This window comes from Capricornis sumatraensis, chromosome 5 (genome assembly GCF_032405125.1).
Source record: "Capricornis sumatraensis isolate serow.1 chromosome 5, serow.2, whole genome shotgun sequence".
Lineage (NCBI taxonomy): Eukaryota > Metazoa > Chordata > Mammalia > Artiodactyla > Bovidae > Capricornis > Capricornis sumatraensis.
This window is the reverse complement of record NC_091073.1, coordinates 68,677,588-68,694,364: the sequence shown is the minus strand read 5'-3', so window position 1 is coordinate 68,694,364 and position 16,777 is coordinate 68,677,588. Positions and strand designations below refer to the sequence as shown.

Below are 16,777 nucleotides of genomic sequence, written 5' to 3'. Positions count from 1 at the left end.
TTTTCACATTCTTATATGGATCTTGTGATGGCTATTATTGTCACTCACATTTTGCAGTGGAAGAAACAGATTGAGAGAGTTCAAGTGCCCTTCACGCTACACCACACTGCATCTTTGTTTAATTTAGTGACTTAAAAGAAAAGAAAGGCAAATTAGTAACAGAAACAAAATCAGGGACCTAGAAAATAGACTGGTGGTTGCTAAGGGGAAGTGGGTGGGACAGGGTAGGAGTGGGAGTTTGGAATTAGCAGATGTAAACTGGTGTATATATAGGATGGATAAACAACAAGGTCCTACTGTATAGTACGGGGAACTAGATTCAGCATCCTGTGATAAACCATAATGGAAAAGAAATATGAAAAAGAATATATGTCCACATACATATATACATATATGTGGGCTTCCCAGGTGGCTCAGTGGTAAAGAATCTGCCTGCCAGTGCAGGAGACACAGAAGATGTGGATTCGATCCCTCGGTTGGGAAGATCCTCTGGAGTAGGAAATGGCAACCTGCTCCAGTTTTCTTGCCTGCAAAATTCCAGAGGCAAAATTCCAGGAGCCTGACAGGGTCCATGGGGTCGCAAAGAGTCGGACATGACTGAGCGACTGAGCGTGCACACGTGTGTGTAACTAAGTCACTTTGCTGCACAGAAGGAATTAACACAGCACTGTAATTCAACTCTGCTTCAGTAAAAAATAAATTAGAAAGTAGTATTAATTTGCACATTAGTATCTGTGATGTTGCTCTTAGGTACCAATTGCATAGAAATGGAGTAAGCGATTCTTTTTTTAATGGAAGAATTGGTAAGCTATTTTGCCACAAACTTGACATATATATTAGTTAAGCCATAATATTTTGAGAACGATCTTTATTTGCTTTACACAGCAGTAAAAATGATATACATTGTGTGTGTGCAAGTTCAATCACTAAGTCATGTCCAACTCTTTTGTGACCCCCCTGGATTGTAGTTCATCAGGCTCCTCCATCCGTGTAATTTTTCAGGCAACAATACTGGAGTGGGTTGCCATTTCCTACTCTCTATTTTTTTTTTCTAGAGAGAGTTATGCCGATGCTTAACTGACTAGATTTGCTGGCAATATTCAAGGTAATTTAAAAATCCCAACCCTGCAAGTACTGTCCAGTGAAGACGTTGCCTGCATCAGTCATAGATCTGTGGGTTTGTTGCTTGGCAGGGACCTCACTGTGTCCATGGGTACTTTTTTACAAGTCGGCTTCACTCAGGTTGGCTTATTTATACTCTTCTCTCTCCTTCCCCTTTGGGTCTCCAGCTACGACAGAGACTCCACTTTCAACGTGTTCGTGGGAAAAGGACAGCTGATAGCAGGGATGGATCAAGCTCTGGTTGGGATGTGTGTAAATGAGAGGCGGTTTGTGAAGATCTCTCCAAAGCTGGCCTATGGAAGTGACGGCGTTTGTAAGTGTTTGTTCTGTACTTGTGAAAACATTTGCTGAAACAACCAGAACGTTTTCTGGCTCTTCAGTCAGGCAGAATAGAGAGTCTTTGGAAGCTTCAGGGAGCGGAAAATGAGAAGCAGTAAACACTCACACACGGCTGAAATTTCATCTGCAGTTTATTTATTCTAGGTATGAAAGAAGTGTTATTAACACAGGTATACTGAATGTTATTCTTGTTGAGAGGAAATTTTTGTTTTTCCTCTTTTCTTTAAGTTTCACTGGGAGGGAGTTCTCTGCTGGCCTAGTGGTTAGAATAATGGACTTTGACTGCTGTGGTCCGGGTTAAATCCCTGGTTGGGGGACTGAGATCCTGCAAGCTGCAGGGTGTGGCCAAAAAAAATTCTTTTTTTTTTACATTTGGAGGGAACGTCACTCATTTTGGAATTGTATGTGACCTCTTGAGCCCTTCTGGCTTCCATTCACCTTGGCAGCATCCTTGGTGTTTCTTTGAAAGGCCGCAGCTTCTCAGTGTGAGCTCTCTTTATTTTATAGCTGGTGTGATCCCCCCAGATTCAGTGCTTCATTTTGATGTACTTCTGATGGATATTTGGAATTCGGAAGATCAGGTTCAGATTCACACTTATTTCAAGCCTCCCAGTTGCCCTCGGACCATCCAGGTGTCTGATTTTGTAAGATACCACTACAACGGAACGTTCTTGGATGGGACACTGTTTGATTCGAGGTAAGTCCTGCCATTTGTACTAGTACCACTGAAATGCCCCTTAGTTCCTTCTGTCGCATCCACTTTTTATGGCCTTGGTAAAACCAGGAAAGGGACGTGTTCCCAGCTGCTCTGTGATTGGGAACAAAGGTGCATACCTGCCTTTTCTCCAGGGATGGGTATGAATCCATTGGTCAGCAGAGTTTGAGGTAACAAAAATCTTTTGAAGGATGAGTTAGAGGTGCCCTCGTGGTATGGAACTTCTCCCTTTTCTCATTGGTTTTCAGTCACAATCGCATGAAAACATATGACACCTATGTGGGAATTGGCTGGCTGATTCCTGGAATGGATAAAGGGCTGTTGGGGATGTGTGTGGGAGAAAAACGCATCATCACCATTCCTCCTTTCTTGGCCTATGGAGAAGATGGAGACGGTAAGTCCTTCCCATTCTTCAAGCTACTCTCATCTGTCTTTATTTCTTTTGCAGTGGTTGGTTTAACTTACTGTGTGAAACCCACCAGAAGTTTTGGTCTAGACTTGCAGTGTCCAATAGGGTAGCCACCAGCTATATTTAGCTATTTACATTTAAATTAAGTTAAATAAAAATTTAAATTCTGTACCTTGGTCACACTGCCACAGTTCAGGTACTTAAAAGCTACTTGTTGCTGAGAGCTACTGTACAGGACAGGCAGATGCGGAGCACTCCAATCACTGCAGGAAGTTCTGGTGGACAGTGCTAGTCTAGGTCATCATCTGCTGACTGATGGTTAAGATGCAGAAATCTCCATCTATTCATGGTCATTTTTGTTTTTAAGTAAGCCATCTGTCATTGCCTCAGAAGCTGTAACCTTAGGCACCAACCTCTCCAACCTATGTTTTCCCTTCTGTGAAATGAGATTTGAATTAAACAGTCTAAAGGTTGTAGCCATCAAGGTAGAAATTCAGTTTATGTTGCCAAAATTGTCATTTTTTTCCCACTGATTTGTACCTCCTTAATGGGTTTTACCTGTGGCATTAGCTCCATGTGAATAAAATGCAAAGTACTGATATAATTTTAGAGGATACATTAATTTGAATTTGTGTCCAGTTTGTAGTTTCACTATGGAGGCAAGTGGTAAACTATTTACTAACTGATAGATAGAAGTTAGTTACTCATGTTTGAATTTCAGGCACATTTAATCACACTGACAAGCTGACACAACAATGAGACCTTCAGGCATTTAAACAAGCTGATATATGTAGTTAAGAATAGAAATGAGGCATTCCTGGAGGCATTCCAGTGGTTAGGGCTTCAAGCCTCCACTGGAGGAGGGCATAGGTTCCATCCCTCATCAGGGAACTAAGATTCCACAAGCCTCTGAGCAGTGTGGCCAGGAAAAAAAAAAAAAAAGAAAGAAAGAAACGAAAATGTGATGCTATTTAAGAAGGTTACTGATAGTGGTACCCAACTTCTAATAACCCCCTAATATAATGTTTTCCAAGCTGTGTTTCCTGGCTCTAGGTCTGTATACAGAGCAGGAGAGGGGAGCCTTCTCTCCTGTGGACTTCTACTTTTGGCACTTAGGATCTACAGGAAGTTTCTTTAAAAATCTTCTAAAAGAAAAATAAAGCAGCTTGGAAACAGCTACTGTAAATATATCTTAATTCTCCCCTCCTCAAGATATGTTATTATCTTATTGATACTCAAATTGTGTCATCCTTGGCTAGTAGAAGTTCGTTCCCCTTGACTCTCAAATCCTTTTGTCTTCATCCACATGCATATGATGTACCAGATAAAACGAGATGCCTAGCTTGATGTGAGGAATGTTATTCATTTATTTTAAACAAATAATTGCTAATTTAAATATTAAAAATAAAGTTTATTTAAAATAGTTATTTTAAAATGCTTTATACTTTGACATTCTGCTTAGCTATCCAGGCATAAATTTAAGTAGGTGAATTGTATGGGAATTAAATCTCAATAAAGTTGTAAAGGTCAGTTTTCATTCCAATCCCAAAGAAAGGCAGTGCCAAAGAATGCTCAAACTACTGCACAATTGCACTCATCTCTCATGCTAGCAAAGTAATGCTCAAAACTCTCCAAGCCAGGCTTCAACAGTACACGAACCATGAACTTCCCGTGTTCAAGCTGGATTTAAAAAAGGCAGAGGCACCAGAGATCAAACTGCCAACATTTGCTGGATCATCGAAAAAGCAAGACAGTTCCAGAAAAACATCTACTTCTGTTTTATTGACTATGCCAAAGCCTTTGACTGTGTGGATCACAACAAACTGTGGAAAATTCTGAAAGAGATGGGAATACCAGACTACCTGACCTGTTTCCTGAGAAATCTGATTGGGGTCAGGAAGCAACAGTTAGAAATGGACATGGAACAACAGACTGGTTCCAAACTGGGAAAGGAATATGTCAAGGTTGTATATTGTCACCCTGCTTACTTAACTTATATGCAGAGTACATCATGAGAAATGCTGGAATGGATGAAGCACAAGCTGGAATCAAGATTGCCAGGAGAAATATCAATAACCTCAGATATGCAGATGACACCACCCGTATGGCAGAAAGTGAAGAAGAATTAAAGAGCCTCTTGATGATAGTGAAAGAGGAGAATGAAAAAGTTGGCTTAAAGCTCAACATTCAGAAAACAAAGATCATGGCATCTGGTCCCATCACTTCATGGCAAATAGATGGGGAAACAATGGAAACAGTGACCAACTTTATTTTTGGGGCTCCAAAATCACTGCAGATGGTGACTGCAGCCATGGTGACTTCCACTTGCTCCTTGGAAGAAAAGTTATGATCAACCTAGCTGCTGCTAGGTCACTTCAATCGTGTCTGACCTAGACAGCATATTAAAAAGCAGAGACATTACTTTACCAACAAAGATCCATCTTGTCAAAGCTATGGTTTTCTAGTAGTCATGTAAGGATGTGAGAGCTGGACTATAAAGAAAGCTGAGTGCCAAAGAATCGATGCTTTTGAACTGTGGTGTTGGGAGAAGACTCTTGAGAATCCCTTGGACTTCAAGGAGATCCAACCAGTATATCCTAAAGGAAATCAGTCCTGAATATTCATTGGAAAGAGTGATACTGAAGCTGAAACTCCAATACTTTGGCCACCTGATTTGAAGAACTGACTTGTTGGAAAAAGCCCTGATGCTGGATAAGACTGAAGGCTGGAGGAGAAGGGGATGACAGAAGATGAGATGGTTGGATGGCATTACCAACTCAATGGACATGAGTTTGAGTAAACTCCAGGAGTTGATGGTGAACAGGGAGACCTGGCCTGCTGCAGTTCACGGGGTTGCAGAGTCGGACACGATTGAGCGACTGAACTGAACTAAAAGTTGTTATAAAAAGCAAACATTCAGGTAGTACCTAATAATGCTAGAAAAATTTAAACACTAGGGCTTCCCTGGTGGCTCAGATGGTAAAGAATCTGCCTGCAATGTGGGTTTGATCCCTGGGTAGGAAAATACCCTGGAGAAGGAGATGGCAACCCACTCCAGTATTCTTGCCTGGAAAATTCCATGGACAGAGGAGCCTGGCAGGCTACAGTCCATGGGGTCACAAAGAGTCAAACATGACTGAATGACAAACATTTTTACTTCACTTTCAGGGTTAAGTGAAACTTTAAGGGGTTCTATTTTCTATTAAATTAAAAGATAGAGAAAAGTACAAAAGATTAACATTCTACACACACCCTCCCATATCCACACCTGCAACTGAGGGATTGATCACACTTGGCATTCCAGAGGCCAAATTGGCAGCCCACTTTCAGCAGACTAGGAAAGGAGATGGGGCCATGGTTCTGCAACAGAGACAGCTGAAGGAGCACAGGCTTGGGATGCCCAGTGGTTCACTTGCCCAGGCCTTCTCCTTTTATGGCATAACAAATGGCAAGTAAGAGTGTTGACGCAAGTGGTTTGTCATGTAACTAACTTCCTTTTATCCCAGAGTCCTGAGTTTAGAGTTAGGTATTGGTGGATGTTGACCTCTGCAAGAAGAGTTAGTGCCCAATAATTTCTTCATATGGATTACCTCGTTGCACATATTCAATAAATCCTCACTGTCAGAAATATCCAAGAGAAGCAGTACCACCCTGAAATGAGATAGACATGATTTGAGGACTATTTCTATTTTGGATTGTGGGTGGCATTTTTTCCCCCCTCTTAGCTAACTTTAGTTTTGTTTATATGTTGTTTTGGATGCATTAAAGGAGTGAATTTTTGTCTCTAAAAAATTAGTTGCGAGTTCCCAGACAGAGAACAGACTTGTGGTTGCCAAGGGGGAGGGCAGTGGGAAAGGAATGGATGTGGAGTTTGGAATTAGCAGATGGAAACTATTGTGTATGAAATGAAGGGGCAACATGCATCTACTGTATAGAACAGGGAACTACAATCAATGTCCTGTAGTAAACCATAATGGAAAAGAATAGGAAAAAGTATATATATATATATATGACTGAGTCACTTTGCTATACAGCAAAACTTACCACGTTATAAAACAACTATACTTCAATAAAATGCATTTTTTGAAAACTGACTATGAGTTCCGAAGAACAAGTCTATGTAGTATTCTCCAGAACCATATCCAAGCTTTGGAATGTCTGCGATTTGCATCTGTACACAAATAGAAGCCCACAGAGGTACGTTTTTGGGTTTGCCTGTGGGTGCATAACCACCCACACAAGGCCTTGATTTGCAAGCACAAACGTAGAAAATGTGGTCACAGTGGTCTCCATGTCATTAATATTGGTTTGCTCCTGTTTCTGAGGAAGCCAGGCTTCAAATTATACCTGTCAGCCCATGATTGGACTCCATAGTGAGACAGAATGTTCCATGGGGAACCACCCAAGACATGCAAGAACATTTATTTCCTTGGCTTGAAAACTCCAAGGAATGTGTAACACCAATGCTGTGGGTGTTGGATTGTAGTTACAGTACTTCCTAAATCCTGTGTCCTGATTTCATCATCTTACTTCACTCCACTCTAGGGAAAGACATTCCTGGTCAGGCATCTCTGGTGTTTGATGTTGCGTTATTGGACCTCCATAACCCTAAGGATGGCATTTCCATTGAGAATAAAGTAGTGCCTGAAAACTGTGAGCGGCGAAGTCAAAGCGGGGACTTTCTCAGGTATCATTACAATGGCACGCTCCTGGACGGCACATTCTTTGATTCCAGGTGAGCAAACAAGGGTCCTTCACTGACCAGAACATCTATTAACTACAGTTTACAGCTGGCGGGACCATGGTCTGTACACTTGTCAGTGCTGATCTGGAGTTAGTATTTTCATCTTCAATGTAGATGAATTCCTTCAGAGGCTGTTAGAACAGTCTCCCTGGGCTCTGTAGGAGATGGGTCTGCAGGAAAGCAGGAGGGCTCATGCTAAGACTCCCACCACCCCTGTAGACTGTGCTCAACTATCCAAGTACAAACCCAGCTCTGGAGTCTGAGATGGGAAGTGACTGGAAGGGAAGTCCAGGCCGTAGGATGGGAAGAGAACAGACCTAGTATCAGGAGACCTGAATTCCGGGCCCTGTATGTGGCACACTAAGGCATTTAACCTCTCTGAGCTTCAGTTTTTTGCCTGTTGTTAGCTCCTTTCTCAAAGAGATGGTTAAAGAGAGAAGGTGGGTGGAAGCGCTTTGCAAACTTTGATGACTTATCTGCTGCAGGAACTGTTTGGCTGCATTATGTTCCTCCCATCCTGATACTAATTAGGAGGCTAATTACTGAGCTTGTCATTACTCAGTTTTGTATTGTTTATCAGGCTTAGCTTGCAGTCTTGATCAGGAAACAGGCATTTGTTTTGTGTTGTTTGGAAAACATTCCTTTAGCTTCCTATAGAGCAAACAAGTAGTGACAGCAGTCTTCTTGTCTCTCTGAGGTAAGAGACTTCCTGTTTAATTAGTCATCCAGAAACATTACAGAAGAATTTTTATATGGTATAATTTTATTTGCATAATTCATTTTTCCTGCTCCTAGGATCCCTTCTTTTAAGTTTTTCATTTGATTTTTTGGAAAAAGGCAATAGTTACATTGTTCAAAATTAAAACAAAATATGCATTAAGATGGGCTTCCCTGGTGGCTTAGACGGTAAAGCGTCTGCCTGCAATGCGGGAGACCCGGGTTCGATTCCTGGGTCTGGACGATCCCCTGGAGAAGGAAATGGTGATCCACTCCAGCACTCTTGCCTGGAAAATCCCATGGACGGAGAAGCCTGATAGACTACAGTCCATGGGGTCGCAAAGAGTTGGACACGACTGAGCGACTTCACTTTCACATGCATTAAGATATGTTGTATTAATCATCCCTGTCAACCTTACATCCCCCTCTCCACAAGCCACTTAGAGTTAACCACTTTTATTAATAAGTTTCTTTTCTTATTCTTCAAATGTGTGGATTTTTTTCTAATGCAGATATAATCACATACAATTGTTATATTATTAATATCTTCTCCCTTTATAGAATATAGCATATAGAATACTATATGCATACATATATAATGTATTATATATGTATTATATATCCATATGTAACATAATGCTATATACTATATGCACTATTCTGCCCCTTGCCTTTTTTCACTTTGGGACTTTTTCCATATTAATGCATCGAGAAAACTCATTTTTTTGTCTGTGTAGCGAATTGGGTGAACATACCATATTTATTTAACCATTCCCCATTGATGACATTGAGTTGTTTTTATTCTTTTTCTATAAAAAAAAAATTCAGTGTGTGTGTATGTGAGTGTGTGTGCACATGTGTGTGATTAGTCACATATGAGCTTGGTTCTGTCTTTTATTCCCTGGAATTATATTTCTAGTTGAAAGGCCATTTTTCTAGTAGATACCAGATTTCTTCCCTTATTAATGGAACCACAGTTTTCTTAGGTTTCAAACAGATTTCCATTTTAGTATACTGGGATCTAACTTATCCTAAGAGCTAAGTGATATTCCATTGTAAAGATTTGCCTTAATTTACTAATCAATCCTCATTGTTTTCTACCTTTTGATGTTCTAAGTAAAGCTGCAGTACTTACTTTTGTAGTAAAATCTTAAATAATATAATTGTTTCCTTAGGATAAATGTCTAGAAGAGTCTCTAGATCTAAGGTTATGTGTATTTTTACAGCTTTTGATATAACTACCAAGCTATCCTTAAGAAAGGTTTTACATCACTAAGAATACCCCATTCCCTGCAAACTCAGCAACATTAGGTATCATTTATAAATTATCTTTGCTAATTTATAGGAGAAAAATAGAATTTTATAATTTTAATCTGAATTTCTTTGATTGCTATTAAGGTTGAAATTCTTTCAAATGTTTATTGACTATTTGGATATTTTCTTTTGTGATTTACCTGATTGTATCTTTTGCCTGTTTTTATATTGAGGATATTCGTATTTGTCCTTTTCTTATTAATTTAGATCTTGATACATTAAAGATATTAACTCTTTTATGGTTGCATATTGTTGAAGGCATATTGTTTATTTATTTGGATTTTAATTTTGGTTATTGTGATTTTTGATCTGTTTTAAATATAACCTTTTATGTTGTTAAATGCATTCCACATCCACTTTATGGCTTCCTTTATTCTTATGTAAATTCTTACAAATATATATATTCTGTTTTGGATAACTTGCTCAAAGTCTCTCCCCTCGCCTAGGGTATATAAATATTTACCTGTATTTTTCTCATGCCCTTCTAATTGTTTTTTTTTTTTATTCCTTTAAAATATTCTCTATTAGAATTTTTATTTGAGAAACTATTATGTTCTTATTGTATAAGTGAAACAATACAAATATATTTAGTAAAATGTAATAATTTCACATCAACCCCTTCCATTTTCACCACTTGAGGCAAATATTAAAAACCTTCCACAGACTCTCTCCATGCTTGTAAACTCTTTCATGTTTAAATCTTTAATCCATCTGGAATTTATTGTGGTGTTCAGTATGACCATAAGGATCTAAATGTTTTTTTTTCCAGATGGTTAGCTAGTTTTCCCAACACTATTGAATAACTGTCTTTTCCTCACTCATCTAAAATCTGACATTTATTATGTACTAAATTCTTATATACACTTTGAGTCTTGCTCTAGAATTTTTATCCCTTTCCAGTGATCTAGTTATTATTCCTGGGCCACTATCATACCTTTAGCTACTGTAACTTTTTAATTTGTATGATAGAGAATATTCTTTTTCTCTTTAAACATCATTTTTTTCCTATTAAGTGATACATTGACATGATGTAAAATTCTAGAGGTATAAAAGGATAAATAGTGAAGAATTTTCCCCTCTCCTTGACCATCAACCTCCTAGTTCCCCTTTTCACAGGGAACTAGTGTGATGATTTAATAGGTCTTCCATTCATATACGATGAAATACAGATAATTATGTAGAGAATCTGCTTCCTGGCTGAGGAGAGTCACTTGATACCGTCATTTCTTCATGCCCTGTGGCTCTGTGGTCCCTGAGGGGTGTTGAGAAGGAAGAGCCCCTCACAGCTCTGCCTTTTCCTCTCCCTGGCCCCACTGCTGGCCATTCTCTCTGAGGCCATCATCCTTGGACTGTGTTTGATGAAGTGATACTGAGAATGAACTGGCTCTTTCAGGACAAGCTTTTCGCCACATCTGCGCCATGTAAGGGTGGGTAATGGGCACAGATCATTGCAGTTCAGTTTGGTAGCAGACCTGACATATGAAGTTTTATTATTTTATTCTGGAATCATCAGGCTTTGGGAAATTTATCCCTATTCTCTCCAAACTCATAGTGTAATCAGAACCAGAGAGGTTGGATCTCTCCACTGAGCGGAATGCTTGGGTCTCCTGCCAGAGACATTGAGAAAGGCAAGTACTCACCAGGAGGTGGCTTGATGAGCAGCAGTTATAGCAGGGCAGGTTCATCCAGGTCCTGGTGGAGATTGGAGAGTTAAACCGCTCTCAGTACGTATACTACTTTCCTGGCAGACCAAATATTCATGTCTCACATAAACAGGTGTTCTCCTCTTTAGAGAAATTCTTAATTTCTTTTTAATTTTTTTCCCTTCTTTGGTTTTCCTTTGAAACTTTATATTACAGTAATAGAAGACTTTAAAACTTCTAATTAAAACTGTTTATAAGAACTAACAGAGATCGCTTCTCGGCCTTTTGGCTAAGATCAAGTGTAAGAACTAACAGAGAAATTCTTAGTTTCTGTTAAGGACCTCTTGATGCTTTTTTCACTGACTACACATGGTCCCCAAGAGTACAGTCCTGTTTCCATTGGTTACATTCCTGCATGGTTGCTTCTAGTAAGCTGCATCCAATTCATAACCTGACTAAAGCCAAGTGCTGGAGGGCTTCCTTCTGTGAGCGTTTCTGCTGGAAGCAGCTCCCACGCCGTGTGTGGACCCTTGTTCACCATTTCAGGGGAGCATGTTTCCTGGCTTGTCTTCCGGCTCTAGGGTGCACCTCACCTCTGGTCTGGAGGCCTCCGCACTCTGGCTGCTTTAGGTACCTGTTCCACAGCAGCTGCGGCGTCCCTTGTGACCAAGCTCTTTTCCTCTTTCCCAGCTACTCGCGGAACCGCACTTTTGACACGTACATTGGGCAGGGCTATGTGATTCCCGGGATTGATGAAGGTTTACTTGGTGTCTGCATCGGAGAGAAGCGGAGGATCGTGGTCCCCCCTCACCTGGGGTATGGTGAGGAAGGAAGAGGTGAGCTCTGGGTGCTTCTAGGGTAAGCTGAGCAGCACTAATTGCTGCTTCCACAGTGCTTGGAATAGGGTCTCTCAAGAGCCAAAGCATAGAAGCTAAGGTCCAGCCTCAGACTTGAATGCTCAAATATAACTCTAGTTTCTAGAGGTGCTCTGGTGTTTCTCCTCGTTACCCCTGCCCATTTTCCTTTTGGAAAATTTAAAACTACGTCAGAGTTGAAAGAACTCTGCAGTGAACTCCACTTAGAGTCATCAGTTGTTAACATCTTGCTATGTATTTATTTTTTCTGTATGTGTAAAACTATATTTCCTCTTTGTTGAGCTATTTGAAAGTAAATGCCAACTCCCGCTTCTTTCGTTGAAGTATATTTGGCATCTATATTGTGTGTATTTAAGGTGTATGTGCCATTTTGATACGTTTATATATTGTAATGTGATTGCCATTGTAGTGATAATTAGTACCTCTGTCGTGGTGTGTGTTCAGTTGCTCAGTTGTGTCCGACTCTTTGCAACCCCGTGGACTGAATAGGCTGCCAGGTTCCTCTGGCCATGGGATTTCCCAGGCAAGAATACTGGAATGGCTTGCCATTTCCTACTCCAGGAGCTCTTCCTGACCTAGGGATCGAACCTGACACGGGGATCAAAGCTGAGTCTCCTGCATTAGCCGGGAGATTCTTTACCACTGAGCCACCTGGGAAGCCCTTCTGTCATGGTACATGATTACCATTTTTTTTGGGGGGGGGCTGGGATAATTGATAATGAGCAATGATTGTAATATTGTTGTCTGTATTTGCTATACTGTGCATTATATTTTGGTTTTTGTTTTTAACAACTTTATTGAGATATGCCATAAAATTCACCTATTTTTAGGTATACAACTCAATGACTTTTAGTAAATGTATTGAGATGTACAGTTATCACATTAATCCAGTTTTAGAATATTTGTCACCCAAAGAGCAAACTTGTTAAAAAAATCACACATAATATATGTTGACTTTAGAAAAAGAAAACAGAGCTCATCAACAACAAAAATTTCCCATAATCTCACCAGCCAGGAATAAGCATTATTAATGTGGTAGATGGAATACTGGCCACAAAGACGTCCATGTCCTAATCTGCAGAACATGTGAATATGCTGCTTTACATGGTAAAAGAGACTTTGCAGATATAATTAAGATCAGGGTCTTGAGATGAGGAGGTGATCCTGGATCATCCAGATGGCCTTAATGTACTTCCTAGGATCTTTATAAGAAACTAGAGAGAGGAGAAAATGCTAGGCTGCTGACTGAGAAGCTGGAGGAAGGGGCCACAAGCCAAGGAAGGAGGATGACCTTGAGAAGCTTGAAAGACGGGGAAACAGATTCTCCCCTGAAACCTCCAAAAGAAACACATCCCTGCCAATAACTTTAGTTTAGACTTTGACCCCTGAGTTATAAGAATACATTTCTGTTGTTTTAAGCCACCAAGTTTGTGGTAATTTGTTACAGCAGCATTAGGAAACTAATACAACCATAAACTGGTTGTATACTTCTATATCTTGAGTGTATGTGAATCTGTATCGGTAAAAGGAAATACATATCCATTTACACTAAAATTGTGATGATCTACACATATAACTTTGTAATTTCTCTTTACCTCATTTTTTGTGAACAATGTTTTATGCCAACAGGTTGCATAGAATTTTAATGGTTGCATGCTATTCCAAACCATATTTCCTTTCTTCTTTTCTAATAGACCAGAAATTTTGCTAACTTAGGAATAGTTCATGCAGTATTATTTTGCTTTTGTGTTCTTGTTGCTGGCTGGCCTGGCTGGCTGGACACATTCATTTTGTTAACCCTCTTCTGACTTCTCCTACTGGATCTATCATATGGATTTCAGAATTTTCCCAGTAGGGTTTGTTTGAAAGGTCTAAGAAGCCCCAGGTTGGTTGGAAACTAGGGTGTACCATGGAGAAGTATTTTTTTCCCTGACTTAAATTTCTGTTATAAAGACACAAGAAATCACAGCTTACGATCTTAAGATCATTCAACGGGCCTCACTTCCTGTCCTGTTTGTCTAGTGTCTTGATGCTCTATTTTTTTGTATTATGTAAATGTCTGTGCTGTACTAAGTCACTTCAATTGTGTCCAAATCTGTGCAAATCTGTGGACTGCAGCCTTCCAGGCTTCTCTGTCTGTGGGACTCTCTAGGCAAGAATACTTGAGTGGGTTGCTATGCCCTCCTCTGGGATCTTTCCGACCTAGAGATTGAACCCATGGCTCCTACACCTCCTGCACTGCAGGTAGATTCTTTACTGCTGAGCCACCAGGGAAGCCCCATGCAAATATCTACTTCTAGACAAATACATACAGGAATAAACAAATACTTTCAGAGTACCCTGTTTTGTTATGCCCTTAGAACTAATTCTTCCTTTCCCTGAGAAGAATATGCTGATGGAAAACATTTGGTTAAATTATTTTTCTCCTTTTGGCTTTCTCTCAAGTATGAGATAGTTTTGCAAAGAATTATATAAAGTTCTGGGAAGCATTTGAAGTCTCATAAATTTTCTGGGCATGAGGCTGCTTCATCCTGAATCATGTGTTGCCACGGAGGGAGGAGCACCCTGGCAAGTAACACCCAGGTGCTCTCGCACAGGATCTGTCTCTGACCTGTTGGTTAACGAGTGCCTCTAGCCTTCTGCAGGATTTGCACAGGACCTAACTTTAATCATGGAGGGACTGACCTGAGAAGGGTGTCAGGACATAGAGGAAGTCTGGAGCTTCCTTACCGCATACCACAGGGTCGGGAATATTTGCGGAAGGAAGAAATGCTGGGCTCTTCATGGGTTCTCAAACTCATCGGCATTTCATTTTGTTGCAGTTATGTTCTCTTACAGGGTTGATGGAGGGGAGGGGGCAGGCCTTCTGTAAAGGCTCTGGCCCTTTTTGCTGTCTGCTTTGTTCTGTAGGGTTCAGCCCTAACTTTAGAGCATGGATATGTTCCAAACCCTGAAGTGGAGAATAAATTCTACTGCAGGGTTGTGGAAGCATCACTTCCTCAATGGTTTTCTGCCCCCCAACTTCCACATTACCTTTTTTTTTTTAATTGGAGGATAATTGTTTTATAATGTTTGTCAGTTTCTGCTGTACAACAGCATGAATCAGCTATTAGTATACATATATCTCCCCCTCTCTTGAGCACATTTTCTTTTAAGCACTCTTTTTCAAAAGTTAAAAGAGAAGCTAATGTTTGACCCATAGTCTCAAAGACTTCTCATGTATGAGCTCGTTCAAACTTCAAAACAGTTCTCAGTTATGAACTCAAGGCCCAAAGAGGTTGAATCATTTGCCAGAGGCCACAATAGCTAATTAGAATGGAGCTGAATTGGACCCAGGTCTCTTGCTGCCTGTGTCACACGCGGAGGGGAAGAATGCCTTTCCATTAGACTGTGACTTGTTGATACCCATATATGGAGAACTGAGGACTCAGAAGTCCCAGAGCTCTCAGAGGAAACCCATGCTTCCAAGAAGTCACTGAGCTTCCTTCTGGCCCAAAGTGCCAGTCAGCTTTATTTTGTGTCATCTGTGTCTCTTCTTGAGGAGGCTTATCTAGGGGAGAAAATTGACAACTACTTCTCTGTATTGGTTATGGGTTTATTCAGAGAGGAGGCTGGTGCCATGATGAAAAGCTGGCTTTTAAGTTTGCTGGTAATGGGGAGGAAAATCATTTCCTCTATGCTTCTAGGTTCTTCTGGCTGGTCTAAGAATTAAATTGATATGAGACAGATTAACAGGAGAAAATCAAAGTTTAAGGACATGTATATATAGGAGGAATCTAAGGAAACTGAGTAACTCACCAAAATGTTTGAAGCCCTCGCCTTAACATTACCTTTAGCTAAAGACAGAAGAGGATGTTGGGTGTAGTGTTTTCAGACTTCAAAAGGGAGGAAGGTGACTGACCTGGAGAAGGGAAAGCAAGTGTGCCACACAGACATTGGGACCTGAGAGAAATTTTAACTAACAGACTGCTGGTTTCCTCCCTGTCTACACACATAATTCATACTGTAGTTATCTATGGGGATAGCTCCCCACCTCCCCGACCCCCGAACAGGTCCTCTATCTACATTCTTTAGGCAGTTAAGTAGGAGATAAAAAGGAGGGTTTTTGTTTGAGTCTTTTGGGTCTTGCTCTCAACTTGAAATAATCCACATGTCAAAGAGATGTTTTGGGGTGGTAAATTGTACTTTGGCCACCTCATGTGAAGAGCTGACTCATTGGAAAAGACTCTGATGCTGGGAGGGATTGGGGGCAGGAGGAGAAGGGGACGACAGAGGATGAGATGGCTGGGTGGCATCACTGACTCGATGGACGTGAGTCTGAGTGAACTCTGGGAGTTGGTGATGGACAGGGAGGCCTGGCGTGCTGCGATTCATGGGGTCGCAGAGAGTCGGACACGACTGAGCTGAACTGAACTGAACCCTGGGGAAAAGGGGCCACCGTTTATAGGGGGAACTGCCATCAGGTTGGCTCATCATCAGTTACTAGGGAAACCAGCATCTGGCACAGGCCATCCGTGTAGGCAGTTACTGATTAAGCACTGTGATTAAGAGAACTGGACAGTGATGTGAGTGAAGCAGGAATTGGTCAAACAGAGGCAGTACAGAGAGCAAGAGAACAGCCATCTTGAATGTAGTTCAGTGATACAGTTGGCACAGGAAGGTTAAATTTGCAAGGCAATGGCAACCCACTCCAGTACTCTTGCCTGGAAAATCCCATGGATGGAGAAGCCTGGTAGGCTGTAGTCTATGGGGTCTCGAAGAGTCAGACAGTGAGCGACTTCACTTTCACTTTTCACTTTCATGCATTGGAGAAGGAAATGGCAACCCACTCCAGTGTTCTTGCCTGGAGAATCCCAGGGGCGGTGGAGCCTGGTGGGCTGCCGTCTGTGGGGTCACACA

The 16,777-nt window shown here is 40.9% G+C and overlaps 1 protein-coding gene across 1 annotated transcript in view; it reads left to right on the top strand.

Moving 5' to 3' along the window:
- Positions 1-16,777, top strand: part of FKBP9 (FKBP prolyl isomerase 9) — a 44,036-nt gene that overhangs the window by 12,880 nt on the left and 14,379 nt on the right. The window contains exons 2-6 of the mRNA XM_068972597.1: positions 1,290-1,435; positions 1,969-2,158; positions 2,425-2,570; positions 7,131-7,320; positions 11,694-11,839. Coding sequence (XP_068828698.1) covers positions 1,290-1,435; positions 1,969-2,158; positions 2,425-2,570; positions 7,131-7,320; positions 11,694-11,839 — 818 coding nt within the window. The remainder of the gene's footprint in view (positions 1-1,289; positions 1,436-1,968; positions 2,159-2,424; positions 2,571-7,130; positions 7,321-11,693; positions 11,840-16,777) is intronic.